A 14,274-nucleotide genomic window follows, 5' to 3' on the forward strand; every position below is an offset into this window, starting at 1 on the left:
TAATTTTTAGAGATCAGTTTTTTGGTCACAAGAGTAATTCACATATATTTATATTCAAAAATTTTCTTGTTTATACATATATAATTTTTTTAACAGAATGCTCTTGGCTGAAAAAGCAAATTTATAATTTTTGATTCCCTAATAATTTTTGATGACAGCGTTAACATAAATGTGTTAGAAAGGCTTTTAAAAATATTCTAAATTACAACTTATTAATTTTTAAGTTTTTTGGTTGTAAGAATTATCACAGTACAAAACTATTTTATCTTTTCCTTACAATGACATGATCACTACTAGTTCTGTACCCGCAGGTGTGTCCAGATAAGAGGGTGCGGAGCCAAGCTGACGTTCGTATATCCATCTCGTTCAAGCGCCGACGAGTAGAGCGGGAACAGAGCGGTTCGACTCCATATACATGACATTGCGAGCACTCCCCAAGATTGAGCCCCCACAGCGTAAAAGCGACCGCGGCGCCGGCAACGAGAGCATTTCGTTTCCAGAAGCCGGCTGCAGCGGTCCGTTGATAGCTTTGATTCCAGCTTTTTCGCCATCACGACGAAACTCTTGTCTGTGTACTGCAAATTTAGAGGCGTCACCCTTTCGCTAACGAATCCGAAACTCTCGAGTGTCTTTGACCCACTAACTACAACAAAAAACCGTATTTTCACGAATTTCGTAAATACAAAAAGCATTCGCAAGATGTCGTACCACAAGCCTGAAGCTAAGACCGTGCAGGATCTGAAAGATCTGGCCCAGAAGCTGCGAATTCACTCCATCAACGCCACCCAGGCCTCCAAATCGGGGTAAGCTAAACGTGTATATGTATATGTGTATAAACCCATTAGCAAATCAAAGTGTGCATATATTTTGTGAGAGCGAATTTTAAAAGTTGTGCACCTTGCACTTGTTGCTTCAAAGGTGACCCCACAATTCCAGGGACCGTTGCAGACAATGTTTTTAAAGGGATTTAATACTTTTTGTTTCGTTTCAATATTTTATTGCATTAATTATGTTAATATTTATAATGACCTAAACTTTCACATACATTTAAAAGTTTGGAGACCGGTTCCTTAAATAATATCGCCCTATCCACCCATTAGTTTTTGTTACCGAGCCACGTGTTTTCCAGTGGTTTTAGTGAATTAGCGAATTTTTCGCCGTGTTTGCGTGCTTACTGATATGCCACATTCACTTTAATGACGTGAGTTTATATATTTTTGACCTTGGACAACCTTGAAAAATGTAACTTTTTTCTTAACGCTTTTAAATTTCTGTTTTGCTTTTTAAAAGCCGACGCCGCCATTACACACAAACACACATTGCGTGATATATAAACACACATAAATATATGCCCATACAAATTTCAAACAGCGGCATTTTTATACATACATACATATGTACATATAAAAGTGTTGGAAAGCACAGCTTGCGACGGGAATAAAAGAGTTGGGGATAGTAATGGAATGATCCCCTACACTTGAGATTTACGACCCTATGGCTTTTAATGTAATTACATATATCTCGGATAGAGCCGACTAAATTGTTACTGCATCAGTAAATAAAAAATAGAGTACGCTGATAAGGGAAACACTTTTATCGCTTCCATTAATTTTTTTCATTTTTTTCATTTGTGACGGCGTAAGATAAGATCTGCTCTATTTGCTTTAAATGTGACCTCTGCCGACGTGATAAGCCGGTTTTGGTTACTCACTGGCAACGATATGACCGATTAGAGGTGACCAGCTCAAGTGTGTTCTCCGCATGATGATCGAAAATCCCGGAAAATTGATAAAATAAGCGAGCCGGGTCACTGCTGACACTCCGTATCACCTTCATTTGTACTTGATATGCCTGAAGCACTTTGAAACTATCTAGGAACACGTGCATGCAACCTCATCGTGTAACCCAAGAATTTTGTTTTTTAGACATTTGTTTTGGGGATCAAAAAAGTTGCAAGGGTTGAAACCGGCTTAGAATTGCGACACTCGCACAAATCACGCCATATGTTTATTGAATGGTTGTGTACACAATATGGTTTATTTATATGCCTGGGTGTAAGACGAGCCCCCTTTTTGCCCGGGTATTGCGTGCTTTTGCGGTTGGAGTTGTGCCAGATCTGCAGTTCGCAGACTTCTCTTTCAGAATTTATCTTATTTATCGAAAAACGAACGCATGGGAACTTAGAATTTTGCGAAATTAACCGAATCTTATTTATACTTTGAAATTGGATACACCAGATATTGATACTTTTCAGATATTTTTATTTATTCAACAAGAACAGAGACTGAATTTCTCCAGACTTAAAGACTTAAGTTAATTTCAAAAAAAGTAACAGATTTGTGTCTGCATAAACGTAAGCCAATTTTGTAGTCGTACTTTCCTATTGTGCCCCAGATTTCATAGACTCTCGTCAAGGCCGACTTCTAATGCGGTTCAGTAAACACCTGCCTTAACCTAGAATGAAATACAAAACGTTTATTTAACAATCTAATGTTTTCCCTCTATTTGCCCTTGTTATAGCCATCCCACATCATGTGCCTCGCTGGCCGAGATCATGTCCGTGCTGTTCTTCCAGCAGTTGCGTCTGAACTTGAAGCACCCGCGCGATCCCTCCAGCGATCGCTTTATCCTGTCAAAGGGACACGCGGCTCCCATTCTGTACGCCGCCTGGGCTGAGGCCGGTCTCTTCCCCATCGAGGATCTGAACAACCTGCGCAAGATCGACAGCGATCTGGAGGGTCACCCGACGCCCCGTCTGAACTTCATCGATGTGGGCACCGGATCCTTGGGACAGGGTGTGGCTGTGGGCGCCGGAATGGCCTATGTGGGCAAGAACTACGACAAGGCCGACTACCGTACTTACGTGGTTGTGGGCGATGGCGAGTCAGCCGAGGGCTCCGTCTGGGAGTCACTGCACTTTGCCGGTCACTACAAACTGGACAACCTGTGCGTGATCTTCGACGTGAACCGTCTGGGTCAGTCGGAGGCCACTTCCCTGCAGCACAAACTGGATGTGTACCGGGATCGTCTGGAGGCTTTCGGATTCAATGCTGTCGTTGTCGATGGTCACGATGTCGAGGAGCTGACCAAAGCTTTCCATTGCGCTGCCATCACCAAGAGCAAGCCCACTGCCATTATTGCCAAGACGTTCAAGGGCAAGGACTTCCCCAACATCGAGGATCTGGACAACTGGCACGGCAAGCCGCTGGGAGACAAGGCCGCCGAGGTGGTCAAGCATCTGCAGGGTCTGATTGTCAACAAAGATGTCAAGCTGTCCCCCAAGCCAGTCTCCAAGACAGGAGCTGCTCCCGAAGTGGACATCAGCAATGTCAAGCTGAGCTCACCGCCCTCATACAAGTTGGGTGATTCCATTGCCACCCGTTTGGCCTATGGAACAGCTCTGGCCAAGATCGGCAAGAACAACCAGCGTGTGATTGCCCTGGACGGCGACACCAAGAACTCCACGTTCTCGGACAAGCTTAAGGCTCTCGACCCTGAACGCTACATCGAGTGCTTCATTGCTGAGCAGAATCTGGTGGGAGTGGCCGTTGGTGCTGCCTGCCGTCGCCGCACTGTGGCCTTTGTATCCACCTTTGCCACCTTCTTCACCCGAGCCTTCGACCAGATCCGTATGGGCGCCATCTCGCAGACGAATGTGAACTTTGTGGGCTCCCACTGCGGCTGCAGCATCGGTGAGGATGGTCCCTCGCAGATGGGACTGGAGGATGTTGCCATGTTCCGTACAATCCCGGGCAGCACCATCTTCTATCCCTCGGATGCGGTGAGCACGGAGCGTGCCGTGGAGCTGGCGGCGAATACCAAGGGTGTATGCTTTATCCGCACATCCCGTCCCAACACCTGCGTAATCTACGACAATGAGGAACCTTTCACCATTGGACGCGGCAAGGTGGTGCGCCAGAAGAGCTCCGACGAGGTGCTCCTGATCGGAGCAGGTATCACTTTGTACGAGTGCTTGGAAGCCGCCGATCAGCTGGAGAAGAACTGCATCACCGTCCGTGTGATTGATCCCTTCACCGTGAAGCCTTTGGATGCCGAGCTGATTATTGAGCACGGAAAGCAGTGCGGAGGACGTGTGGTCGTCGTGGAGGATCACTACCAGTGAGTTCTTACCGCAATTCTTTTGAAATACTTTTTTGCTAACTGTGTTTGTTCTTTATCCCTTACAGGCAGGGAGGTCTTGGTGAGGCTGTGCTGAGTGCCCTGGCCGGCGAGCGCAACTTTGTGGTCAAGCACTTGTTCGTGCCCACCGTGCCACGTTCGGGTCCTCCCTCCGTCCTCATCGACATGTTCGGCATCTCTGCCCGCCACGTCGTCAACGCTGTTAATGAAATCCTCAAGGATTAAGCAGCTAGCCGTACGGCTGACTCATAGTCATCATCTGGCTAAATTCATTTACCGCCTGCAGGAATTCCCCTACTTTCTCTGACCCTTTATCATTCCCCTCTAAGATGGTCGATTTACTATAAATTTAAACTGTAACAGGAAAATAAATTCTTTTTGATAAAAGTATTTGAAAAAAAAACACATTTTTATATTGTTGATGTAGAATTAGTTTTCTGCATTGAGCACTTGACGCCGGATGGGATGTTATTTGGCTAGTATGTGTCATTCACTTCCGGCGAGAATAGGCTTGGGCTAACCTCAATAAATTAAACGGCATCGAAGATTGATTTTTATAGGATATATATATACAGAAGAATCCGGTTATAGCGACTTTCAAGGGACTGACGATTTTACGTCGTTATACCCGGAAGATGCACTAACCAAAAGGAGCAATGTAGGTTGTATGATGTATGGGGACCAACCAAGCCATCGAGTTTTCGTCGCAATAACCGGACGGACACTATAAGCGGAGTCGTTATAACCGGATTCTTCTGTATATAGAAATATATAAAATGACCATCAAATGGTAAATGTAATCCTAAAATTTTAATCATCAATAATCCTAATGAAAAATGTAACAAAAAAATTGTATATAATGTAAATAAAACCTTTTTTTCTTCGCAATCCAAATGTAAAAAAAATAGATGGAAACAGTTAAAAAGTATTTAAAAGTCAGTTAAATTTTTTTTTTTTAAATAAAGTCAGCCGAGTTGGCAGCTCTATTACAATCAAGAAAAGTATCGATAGCTCTGTTATCACCATCTCTGGTAGCAGCTGATTATCGTGCGGCATGATTATCTAAACATTTATTTGTTTCAGTTACTCAGTAAATTAATAAAAAATGAACCTAAGCACTAGGGTAATGCTTAATAGATTGGCGCCGCAGTGCGCCTACAAGCGGATTGGTAAGGACCAACACTTTTCTTAGTGGCACGCATTCAGGAAACTTATTTTTTAGTCACATTCTCCACGAAGACGGCGGAACATGCTGTTGAAAATCAGGAGGAATCGAAGAAAGGAGTGGCTCCTGCGCCCACGCCCAGTTCACCAGCGCCTGTGACCCGCAAGCCCATTATCCCGGCGAATTATCGGTTCGTTTACCCGGAATTCCTGCCCGATCCGAAGGTGGAGTGGAGAAACCCCATCCGTGAGAAACTGGAGCGCCTGGACATGCTGGAGCGGCGGAAACAGATCGATCTGCCCGAGTTTTATGTAGGATCCGTGTTGGCGGTGACCAGTTCCGATCCCCATGCCGCCGGCAAGACCAGTCGATTCGTGGGCATCTGCATCAATAGGGATCGTTGTGGACTGCGTGCCCGTTTCGTCCTGCGCAACGTCATCGATCACCAGGGCATGGAGGTGGTCTACGAGCTGTATGATCCCACCATCCAGAAGGTGGAGGTTCTGCGGCTGGAGAAACGACTTGATGATAGCTTGTTTTATCTGCGCGACGCTCTGCCGGAGTACAGTACTTTTGATGAGAACATGGAGGCGGAACCGCTGGAGGAGGGTGCTTCTGTGCCAGTGAACGACATCAAGGTGGTACTTCGACCGCGTCCCTGGCTGGAGCGCTGGGAGCGCCAAAATCTGCGTGGCGTGGCCAACATCGATGAGTATTTGAAGGACAAGCATCGTTTGTCGGCGGCCAAGGTGCAAAAGCCCTGGGAAAAGTACGACATGATGAAGGACTACCGCAGCTCGATTCCCGAGGAGGAGCAGACGGAGATCTTCGCCGAGGTGCACACGGACTTGCACACCCTGGAGTTGCAACGCAAACGCAACAAGCGGAAGCGCACCTTCGTGAAGCCCAAGCAGCTGGCGTAATTGCATTTATTGTTCATTTGTAGATTAATAAACTCGGAAAAATGTTGAAAAAACTTAAGGAAATGTTGGTTTCTGAAGATATAGCTTTAGGTTATTAAGAAACCTAGGTTCAGATTAAATAATCTTTAAAGTCACGAGCCTAATCGATTTTACAAAATCATAGTTTTCTAATTTTGTATGCATGAGATATGTAGATACAATTAGTATTTCTAATTCAAAAACGGTTAAACATTTTTTTTTATAGTTTAGATGATGGCTTCCATATCAAAACTATAAAATAATACTCATTCACAATGTTAAAAAGAATTATGATCCTCATCATGTTCAAGGATTAAACCCAGTTTTAAGAGCAGTTCGTACAATTTCGATTTGGATAACGCTAAATTAATTATTTTATTAGTCATAATTGTAGTGTAGTGCCTAGCACTAAACGCAAAATAATTTACAACGCACGTTACAAGATTAATAAACGCGATACCTGTAGAAGTTGACAAAGGATATCGTAGCATTCCAGCCAATAATTGTGACAACCAGAAACAGAAGAAAGATGATGGGCAGGGCGATGAGTATAATTCGGGTGTTCTTGAGATGGGGAATGCCTGCAAAGGGAAAATAAAGTATTGATTTAAGAGTTCTATAATGTCTTTCAAAATTACTCACAATTATATCCCAGAAAAGTGATGTACACGTAGTAGCCCATGCCCAGCAGCCAGAAGGTGTTGCCGAGGAATCGGGAGATAAACCACGTCTGGCTGATCAGCCAGTTGAAGAAGAAAAGCTGGATGAAGTGCAGCAACATCAGTGGCGGAAAGAAGGCGTTCAGATGCACATCGAAGGCATAGCCCCACTCGATATCCGGCTCCAGACTATTCGTGCGCAAATACCGATTTGTCACCGCCCAAAAGAACGAGGCAATTATGATGCCCGCGAAAATGCAGTCCACGAAAACCACATAGAAGATGAAGGAGATGCTCTGCCAGAAGGACAGTCCTAGCACATACGCAAAGCCCAGAGAGGTGACTATTGAAATTTGATAAGAAGAAAATGAAATTACAATAAGATAAGAAATAGTACTGATACAACTAACTTCTTACTTCCCTCTTATTGGGCACTGATGATATGATTTTATTTCTCATGTGCATTAGGCTATATGTGCATTAGGCTATAGCTCAGGGAAGATGATCTACAGATTTCTTGTCTTAAGATAGAGTACAATATGACTCGGAATGAGATATAAAGTAGATTATTATACTAACAGATTCCCTGAATTAACTTTTTCCAAACTATGGTACAAATACGATATCATTTATATTTACAAGGTAAAGGATGATCGACTATAAGATGTGCAGATTCTTACCCATCTTCAAAATGGGTGGATGATTTAGGGCGTTGTGAACTCACCACATAGGCAGACCACCAGGAGCACAAGGAACGCCGGATCGTCTCGTGCGAACTGGGATTTGGTCTGTTTCCGGTAGTTGAAGTTCCGGTACACCTTCTGGGGCGCCACGAAGAGGTAAACCATCTGCCACAGAGCAAACTCGAAGTCCATCTGATTAAACTTGAGCAGACGTCGCAGGTATTTGTAGCTCTTGGTGGTCGCCGAGAGGCAGTCCCTCCGGTGGTTGGCGGGCGGCGGGAGTGGCGAGTGGAGCCGCGAGGCACTCGAGTAGCCTGAAACCACTGACGGCGTCGGCGATTGCGTATACTTAACGTGGCTATATTGACTCATTTTGTTTTGTTTAAAACAAATTTTTTATGTTTCTAGTAAAGTGGCTGCGCCCACAGCGCCACGAAATACCGATTTTTCTTGTAGAATGTGCTAAAATAAACCAGGGAAAACAAGATGATGTGGTCTCATGATAGAAACAGCTGATTAGAGATGGGACTGTGAATAAGTCTTGAGAAATGGCACGAAAATTACCACATCGGCTCTATCTAAGCACGAAAAACTTTAAACAACATTATAAGTTAAAACATCAAAAAAACTATTATTCAAATTATTATAATTTCTTGGTGCATACGATTTGAATATGCTATATTTTTATTTTAAAAATTTAATTTATCACGATACGTGAAAAAACCACAGCAAGCGCCCATCTCTAACGAACTGTCAAGTTTCAATGTTATGAACCGGGTGCCAAAAATTTAGTTCCTTGCCTGACTTTGTTTTGTGTACCAAATTTAAGTTTCTGCAGCTAGATAGATCAAATAAATTAAGTCAAATTTCCCAAACAAGGTAAGAGTGCTTTACCATTTCGAATACATATTGCAGGCAACCGATGCCTCCATTTTGCAGCATGAATAGATGTTCAAATCCGTGGTTCATCCGCGCGGTGCGGCTGCAAATACGTAATCTCCACGAGCTGCGGATTCCGTACGCCCGTCCGATGGGCATAAGTCAGCGCAATTTCACCCTGGAGCCGCTGGCCAACCGGGAACTCATCCGCATCCACGGGGCCGAGGTGGTGCCCTTTCTGCAGGGTCTGGCGACCAACGATGTGGCCCGGATTCAGTCGTCCGGAGGTCCTGCCTCCATGTACGCCCACTTCCTCAACAAATCTGGTCGTGTGCTGTACGACACCATCATGTACCGCACCAACAATCCGGACACCATCCTCGTGGAGTGCGATCGCGAGGCTTCCTCGGATTTCAGACGCCACCTGCGCACCTACCGGGTTCGCAGGCGCATTGAAGTCGACAGTGTGGACGACGAGTACACCTCTTGGGTGATGTTTAACTTTAAGGACGGCTCGGAGACCGTGGGCAATCCGCATCCAGATCTGTTTGTATCCCCCGATCCGAGACTTTCCGCATTGGGCACTCGCGTTCTGGCCCCAACCAACATGGACTGGGCAAAACTGACCAAGAGTTTCGCCGACTTTGGTACCGCCACACCCGCCACCTCTGACAGCAATTACCAGCTGCTCCGCTACAAGCAAGGAGTGGGTGAGGGCAGCTTGGAACTGCCTCCGGGCAAATGCTTTCCCCTGGAGGCCAATGCGGACTACTTGAACGGCGTGAGCTTCCAAAAGGGATGCTATGTGGGCCAGGAATTGACCGCTCGCGTTCATCACTCGGGTGTGATCCGCAAGCGCTATATGCCCATCCGCCTGACGGCTCCCATCGACGCTGGTTCCAGCCAGGAGGTAACCTCCGTAGCTGGAGCGAAACTAGGACGAGTCTTTGGCTCTGCCCACAACCACGGAGTGGCCCTGCTGCGAATCGAGAAGGTGCTCAACGGCCGACCCGAACTGATGATCGATGGCGAGCGCTGTTATGCCGAACGACCAGAATGGTGGCCAGAGGATCTGCCTGGAAAGCGTCGCCTGGCGTTTGCTGAATGACCCAGGACCTGATTTGAACCACTATTTGTTGTTATACCAACAGTTATATTGTTATTAGTATAGTAAACGTAACTAGTCTTCGTCTATGTTTTGCCCAGTTCTTTGTTTCTCTGTTGGTCTTGCAGTGAATCTTAGACATGGAGGCCGATGAGAATCTCGTCCTGGACAATGAGGCAGCAGAGATTGAGCGTATGAAGCTACCCCAAGAGGAAAAGAAACCCACCGATCCCGAGGAGGAGGACGAAAGAATAGCACGCATCGACTTCCTTTGTTCCGGATGCGAAATGCACGAGATGGTTCACTATTTTGGAAGGAAACCACCCTTTTCCCTGGCAATCAAGTATCCGGAGGATAACTATGTGATGCGCGATCCGTTTCAGCCACCTCCACCTCGTTGGCATACGAAAGCGGAATACTATATCTCTCTGGGGGCCAAGTGCTCTATTTGCGCGAAGACAGTGTGCAAGGATCCAGGTTGCAGCTTTTACTACACGGCCACTTTTTGTATGCCTTGCGGCCAGGAAAAGCTCAAGAACTGGCCAGTGGAGGCACAAGCCCGCCTTCGAAAGCAACTAGCAGCCAGTAAGGAAGACAAAAAATAGATTTAAAAGTGAAAATATATAAGTACGTTGCCTAAAATATTGAATTTAGAAATCATTTTTTTATTGAAAGTAAAATAAAGTGTTTTTGAATTCTTACAAAATACTCCTCAGAATGGAAAATGTGGATTTAATAAATTAGGTCTTATTTATTTTATCCACTATTTTTAAATGCTCTTCATGTTTAACACAAGAATGTATATAGTTGGTAATAACTAAAATCTTGCGTTTTTTCTCTAATGTTTCGAACATTGCTAGACTTAGTCGCTTATTTAAGTATAAAAGATTTCCTTTGCAATTAGAATCGGTTTCGTTAGCAATTATTTTTTTAAATTTTCCAATTCGAACTGCTAAGGCTTTATCCAGTTTCTCACGATCCTTGTCATATCCCATGAACCCAATTAATGTCTCCTTTTTATAAATTTTATCGTCCGTATTCAAGGCCATGAACACTTGCCAAATTTGTTCATCGAATTCCAAGTATTTAAGGTTTCCCCATGGCCGTTTGCTATACTTTTGCAAAATATCTCGAAAGATTGAATCGTAGTTAATGGGCTTAGGAGTGGTAGTGGTGGTTGTCGTTTCCAGAAAGGTAATCTGGTTCAGCTCAACGTTTTCACACTCGGGACTAGGATTATTTAGGATCTCCATTTTCATTAGGTTCGATTGACTGATGCTCGCAGCCATTTGCACTTGTTGATCCATGAAAAAGGTACGACAGTGGGGCAAAAGGTTTTTAAGGCTAAGAAGATTTTTCGCGACTTGTATTGTTTTGGAAATTTCTCTTTCAAGCTCCAATCGTATTTGATTGTAAACTGTAAAATCTGTGTAAATATCAATTTTGTCGGCTATGTCATAAACAGTTAAGTTTAAACCAGATAAAACAGTTTGGAAGTACTTTTCAAATTCCAAGTTGTTTGCTGTATTATGGGGTCTGCCATGGTATGTCGAATTTATTTCCTTTAGTAAGGCTGTGTACTTTGCATCGGTCTTATACTTTGGTAGAATATAATCTGTCAAGATTTGGTTACAAGATACTTAAACTCAAAACCTTACCAGCTCCAACGTTTCAGATATTTCTGTTGTCCCCCTTCTTCCATCTAAATCGGATAGAAGTTTTTGTTTATTAATCCTCGCCAGAAACGTCGAAGCATACGTACCAACCTTTACGAGCCTTGCTAGAAGGATAATTCCAATCGTTAGTGCGGAAGTCTTCATCAGAGCAACCAGTACTTTTGTAGTTCTGGCGATAACTGGCTTTACTGCCAGAGTGAACAAAGTGTGTAGAGTTTAATTAGATATTACACGAGCAATTTGAAATGCTGGATTTTCCTTGCTTTCGTTTGCTAACGAATTACAGTGGTGTTAAATAAGAAATTTAATGAGTTAAAAGTGCAATGTGTTCAAAATAATTAAATACAAATATTAAAAGCCAAAATTTTATATCGTTTTTAAAAAGGATTGATTTTGTATAATATTTTTTCAGAAAAGATTTATTTTAGGTCAAACTATATCTGATATATACGATTTTGGAATCTTTAGATCATTTAAACTAATATTTGCGGTTTCTGCGGTTTTGGCCTTCTCTACACGCAACACCAATAAATTAGGGCATTACATGTGTAGGGTATCAAACTAGCGCTTTAATGCGCGCCACACAATCAGGGGCGAACCTTTGATCAGAGCAAAACACGCGTTAAACACCCACAATTGCAGGCCAGTTCAATGGAACCCGACAGTTTCAGCTGCCTGTCCCACAATTAAGGCATCATTCAAGGTATTTCCTTGCAAGCCAAACCCCTAGTCGATGATCAACGATCCAAGATCAACGGTCAGCAATCAGCGTTCACCGGTCTACGGGCAATTTATGGCACGGTGTCCAAGCAATTGCACAGAAAGACAAACAACAAAAAACAATATTTATCACATTTATTGCAATGCCCCAGGTCTTTTGTCAACGATCCCGGGCGAAAAACAAAAGGGCAAGCGGGTGCCAAAAGAAAAGGTCAGACGGTGACCCGAAGGATGCGAACTGAGGACACAAAAGGAGCAACGCGCGCGCTTCTCTCATCTCTCATCTCCCATCTTTGAGGTCGTCTTAGAGGTCAAGTTTGACCCTCTTTTCGGAAAACTCCAGAAGTCTAGAAAGGGAAGTAAACTCATTTTGAACGGTACTCACTCAATCTGAACCGAGTGGGTTGCTCAAATATCCTACCGATCCTCACTCAAACTTTGTTGAGTTGAGTCTTCTTACAGGGGTTGATTTATGTTTAAGAGAGAAATTCTCTTTGAGTAGATCTCTCTTTTGCTCACTTTTTGAGTTGCTTAAAAAACCACTTGGGCGATGGCCATCGATCCTTGTCCACGCAGGACATTTCCGGATTGCATTCAATTGTCATCCTGCAACAATTGCGCTTTTCTCTGGATTCTTCATTTGTTTGTCTTCTTCCGATTGCCTGTCACACTTTGTTACTTCTATTGGTTTTTTAACTCATGTTACCTTCTTTGTCGCAATCATTGTTCCATGCTGGATACTGCCGGGATAAATGACCAAAATTGGCCGGGTCTTTCGTAGTATCCAAGCAGCAGCCGTCCGACATCTTTTGGCGCCCATAAAAATTAAATGAAAATTAAGCGCAAACATGAGAATTCTGTCACATAAATTGTAAACGCAGCCTGCACCTTGCCATCGACTATTTTTAGTCCTTTGGGCAGCTGTGTGTAGGGTTTTCCCCGCCTTTATTACCCGACTTACACAAAAATTAGTCCATCTGCAACTGAGTTATGCGCTGCTGAGGTTGCCGCTTGATTAACACATGTCCTGGAAGATGCGGGCGTGGCGAACAAGCACCTCCGACGGCATCCCAGATCCCAACCCATATCGGGGTCCCATGTGCAGTAGTCTTCCGCCGATATGTTCGTGCTTCGTTTGTTGATGCTCTTAACTCATTCATTATGAATTGGAGGTGTTAAATGTGCCACATGCATCATGTATTGCTGCCTATATTGCCGACGTTGCTGCGGTGTCATGTGTTGCTGATGGGAGAAACAATCGAAAAAAAGGATTTGTGTTGCGCAGCTCATTGTAATTTATAGATTTTGCAATATTTTATATTTAAAATTTTATTAAAATAAGTCGATTAAATTGCTGCGGCTATATTGATAATATTATTATATTATTTTAATTGTATACGGTTTATCTTTAAAATATGATAGCTTAATGTTACTAACGTTATTATTATTAACCTTTTCCATTAAATTATTATTGAATTATTATTTAATTATATACTTTTTATACCCTTGCAGAGGGTATTATAATTTTGGTCAGAAGTTTGTAACGCAGTGAAGGAGACGTTTCCGACCCTATAAAGTATATATATTCTTGATCAGGATCAATAGGGGAGTCGATATAGCCATGTCCGTCTGTCCGTCTGTCCGTCTGTCCGTCTGTCCGTCCGTCCGTCTGTCCGTCTGTCCGTCTGTTTCAATACCATTTGCGAGCACAGTTTAAAAGCTAGCGATCTGAAACTTTCACAGTCGTCCTAAAACAAGTGTACGCAGATCAAGTTTGAAAACCGCCCCGATCGGATGTCTATATCCTATAGCTCCCATAGGAACAATCGGATATAACTTGCAAGAATGGAAGATATTTCGCGCAGTGTAAAAGCTATTGACATAAATCTTTCCAAATCTTATTTTTTTATGCGTACCTTGATCAGAGTAAAAGCGCGTGACGATCGGACGTCTATATCCTATAGCTCCCATAGGAACAAAAGGGTAAAATCGGTTAAAATTTAATGATTTTTAGGATATTTCACGCAGTATACAAGCTATTGACATGAATCTTTCCAAATCCTATTTTTTTTTGCATACATTGATCAAGGTGAAAGCGCGTGCCGATCGGACGTCTATATCCTATAGCTCCCATAGGAACAATAGGGTGAAATCGGTCCAAATTTGATGATTATCATAATATTTCGCGCAGTGTGTAAGCTACTAACATAAAATTTTCCAATTCTTATTTATTTACGCATATCTTGATTAGGGTAAAAGCGCTTGCCGCTCGGAAGTCTATATCTTAAAGGAGATAGGAAAAATTG

The 14,274-nt window shown here is 43.4% G+C and overlaps 6 protein-coding genes across 6 annotated transcripts; 4 read left to right on the forward strand and 2 right to left on the reverse strand.

Moving 5' to 3' along the window:
* The first annotated feature begins 471 nt into the window (after nucleotides 1-471).
* Nucleotides 472-4,543, forward strand: LOC108043844 (transketolase-like protein 2). The gene is made up of 3 exons (XM_017122656.2): nucleotides 472-803; nucleotides 2,521-4,119; nucleotides 4,188-4,543. The coding sequence occupies exons 1-3, from the start codon at nucleotides 700-702 to the stop codon at nucleotides 4,363-4,365; spliced, it is 1,881 nt and encodes a 626-aa protein (XP_016978145.2). The 5' UTR covers nucleotides 472-699; the 3' UTR covers nucleotides 4,366-4,543.
* Nucleotides 4,544-5,153: 610 nt separating this feature from the next.
* On the forward strand, nucleotides 5,154-6,286 carry LOC108043858 (39S ribosomal protein L19, mitochondrial). Its single transcript, XM_044458467.1, has 2 exons — nucleotides 5,154-5,309; nucleotides 5,363-6,286. Exons 1-2 carry the CDS (start codon nucleotides 5,246-5,248, stop codon nucleotides 6,226-6,228), a joined length of 930 nt encoding a protein of 309 aa, XP_044314402.1. The 5' UTR covers nucleotides 5,154-5,245; the 3' UTR covers nucleotides 6,229-6,286.
* A 304-nt stretch (nucleotides 6,287-6,590) lies between these two features.
* On the reverse strand, nucleotides 6,591-8,068 carry LOC108043857 (protein unc-50 homolog). The gene is made up of 3 exons (XM_017122668.2): nucleotides 7,630-8,068; nucleotides 6,889-7,248; nucleotides 6,591-6,827 (listed from the first exon to the last, which is right to left on the reverse strand). Exons 1-3 carry the CDS (start codon nucleotides 7,958-7,960, stop codon nucleotides 6,691-6,693), a joined length of 828 nt encoding a protein of 275 aa, XP_016978157.1. The 5' UTR covers nucleotides 7,961-8,068; the 3' UTR covers nucleotides 6,591-6,690.
* A 282-nt stretch (nucleotides 8,069-8,350) lies between these two features.
* Nucleotides 8,351-9,661, forward strand: LOC108043859 (putative transferase CAF17 homolog, mitochondrial). Its single transcript, XM_017122670.1, has 2 exons — nucleotides 8,351-8,467; nucleotides 8,528-9,661. Exon 2 carries the CDS (start codon nucleotides 8,529-8,531, stop codon nucleotides 9,573-9,575), a length of 1,047 nt encoding a protein of 348 aa, XP_016978159.1. The 5' UTR covers nucleotides 8,351-8,467; nucleotide 8,528; the 3' UTR covers nucleotides 9,576-9,661.
* LOC108043861 (cysteine-rich DPF motif domain-containing protein 1) lies at nucleotides 8,354-10,280 on the forward strand. The gene is made up of 2 exons (XM_017122672.2): nucleotides 8,354-8,467; nucleotides 9,701-10,280. The coding sequence occupies exon 2, from the start codon at nucleotides 9,713-9,715 to the stop codon at nucleotides 10,175-10,177; it is 465 nt and encodes a 154-aa protein (XP_016978161.1). The 5' UTR covers nucleotides 8,354-8,467; nucleotides 9,701-9,712; the 3' UTR covers nucleotides 10,178-10,280.
* LOC108043860 lies at nucleotides 10,201-11,416 on the reverse strand. Its single transcript, XM_017122671.1, has 3 exons — nucleotides 11,335-11,416; nucleotides 11,231-11,274; nucleotides 10,201-11,170 (listed from the first exon to the last, which is right to left on the reverse strand). The coding sequence occupies exons 1-3, from the start codon at nucleotides 11,390-11,392 to the stop codon at nucleotides 10,313-10,315; spliced, it is 960 nt and encodes a 319-aa protein (XP_016978160.1). The 5' UTR covers nucleotides 11,393-11,416; the 3' UTR covers nucleotides 10,201-10,312.
* Between the last annotated feature and the right edge of the window lie 2,858 nt (nucleotides 11,417-14,274).

Source organism: Drosophila rhopaloa, unplaced genomic scaffold, assembly GCF_018152115.1.
Source record: "Drosophila rhopaloa isolate 14029-0021.01 unplaced genomic scaffold, ASM1815211v1 contig_167, whole genome shotgun sequence".
Taxonomy (NCBI): domain Eukaryota; kingdom Metazoa; phylum Arthropoda; class Insecta; order Diptera; family Drosophilidae; genus Drosophila; species Drosophila rhopaloa.

What these genes read in the sequence shown, in the direction of transcription:
- LOC108043844 (XM_017122656.2), top strand. Translation starts at nt 700, where the DNA reads ATGTCGTACCACAAGCCTGAAGCTAAGACCGTGCAGGATCTGAAAGAT. An exon ending in ACCCAGGCCTCCAAATCGGG is followed by an intron (nt 804 to 2,520) that starts GTAAGCTAAACG and finishes CCCTTGTTATAG; the next exon opens with CCATCCCACATCATGTGCCT. An exon ending in GTCGTGGAGGATCACTACCA is followed by an intron (nt 4,120 to 4,187) that starts GTGAGTTCTTAC and finishes TATCCCTTACAG; the next exon opens with GCAGGGAGGTCTTGGTGAGG.
- LOC108043861 (XM_017122672.2), top strand. Translation starts at nt 9,713, where the DNA reads ATGGAGGCCGATGAGAATCTCGTCCTGGACAATGAGGCAGCAGAGATT.
- LOC108043857 (XM_017122668.2), bottom strand. Translation starts at nt 7,960, where the DNA reads ATGAGTCAATATAGCCACGTTAAGTATACGCAATCGCCGACGCCGTCA. An exon ending in CCTGGTGGTCTGCCTATGTG is followed by an intron (nt 7,249 to 7,629) that starts GTGAGTTCACAA and finishes AAATTTCAATAG; the next exon opens with TCACCTCTCTGGGCTTTGCG. An exon ending in CACTTTTCTGGGATATAATT is followed by an intron (nt 6,828 to 6,888) that starts GTGAGTAATTTT and finishes TTCCCTTTGCAG; the next exon opens with GCATTCCCCATCTCAAGAAC.
- LOC108043859 (XM_017122670.1), top strand. Translation starts at nt 8,529, where the DNA reads ATGAATAGATGTTCAAATCCGTGGTTCATCCGCGCGGTGCGGCTGCAA.
- LOC108043860 (XM_017122671.1), bottom strand. Translation starts at nt 11,392, where the DNA reads ATGAAGACTTCCGCACTAACGATTGGAATTATCCTTCTAGCAAGGCTC. An exon ending in AGCAAGGCTCGTAAAGGTTG is followed by an intron (nt 11,275 to 11,334) that starts GTACGTATGCTT and finishes TATCCGATTTAG; the next exon opens with ATGGAAGAAGGGGGACAACA. An exon ending in TATCTGAAACGTTGGAGCTG is followed by an intron (nt 11,171 to 11,230) that starts GTAAGGTTTTGA and finishes ATTCTACCAAAG; the next exon opens with TATAAGACCGATGCAAAGTA.
- LOC108043858 (XM_044458467.1), top strand. Translation starts at nt 5,246, where the DNA reads ATGAACCTAAGCACTAGGGTAATGCTTAATAGATTGGCGCCGCAGTGC. An exon ending in GTGCGCCTACAAGCGGATTG is followed by an intron (nt 5,310 to 5,362) that starts GTAAGGACCAAC and finishes CTTATTTTTTAG; the next exon opens with TCACATTCTCCACGAAGACG.